Consider the following 247-nt stretch of genomic DNA (forward strand, 5'->3'; position numbering starts at 1 on the left):
GCCGCAGCCGCCCGGCCGCTATGGATCTATTCGACTTTTTCAGGGACTGGGACTTGGAGCAGCAGTGGTAGGTGTTGATTTTTGCCTTCTCCTTGGCTGCGCGGGTCCCTGGGCCGGGGCTGGGCTTTTCGCCTTTGTTAAGAGGAGCCGGGGTTTGGTGGGGCGCCCGGGACGCCTTCCCACTTGCTCTTGGCCACCTCTGGCCCCAGCCGCCGCGACTCCTCGGTCGGGTGCCCGGGTGGGGGGA

At 66.4% G+C, this 247-nt stretch overlaps 1 protein-coding gene across 1 annotated transcript in view; it reads left to right on the forward strand.

Moving 5' to 3' along the window:
• The first annotated feature begins 6 nt into the window (after window positions 1–6).
• Window positions 7–247, forward strand: part of LOC112396318 (AF4/FMR2 family member 2-like) — a 401,348-nt gene continuing 401,107 nt past the window's right edge. The window contains exon 1 of the mRNA XM_024740056.1: window positions 7–67. Coding sequence (XP_024595824.1) covers window positions 21–67 — 47 coding nt within the window. The 5' untranslated portion in view covers window positions 7–20. The remainder of the gene's footprint in view (window positions 68–247) is intronic.

Source organism: Neophocaena asiaeorientalis, unplaced genomic scaffold, assembly GCF_003031525.2.
Source record: "Neophocaena asiaeorientalis asiaeorientalis breed wild unplaced genomic scaffold, Neophocaena_asiaeorientalis_V1.1 scaffold981, whole genome shotgun sequence".
Classification (NCBI taxonomy): domain Eukaryota; kingdom Metazoa; phylum Chordata; class Mammalia; order Artiodactyla; family Phocoenidae; genus Neophocaena; species Neophocaena asiaeorientalis.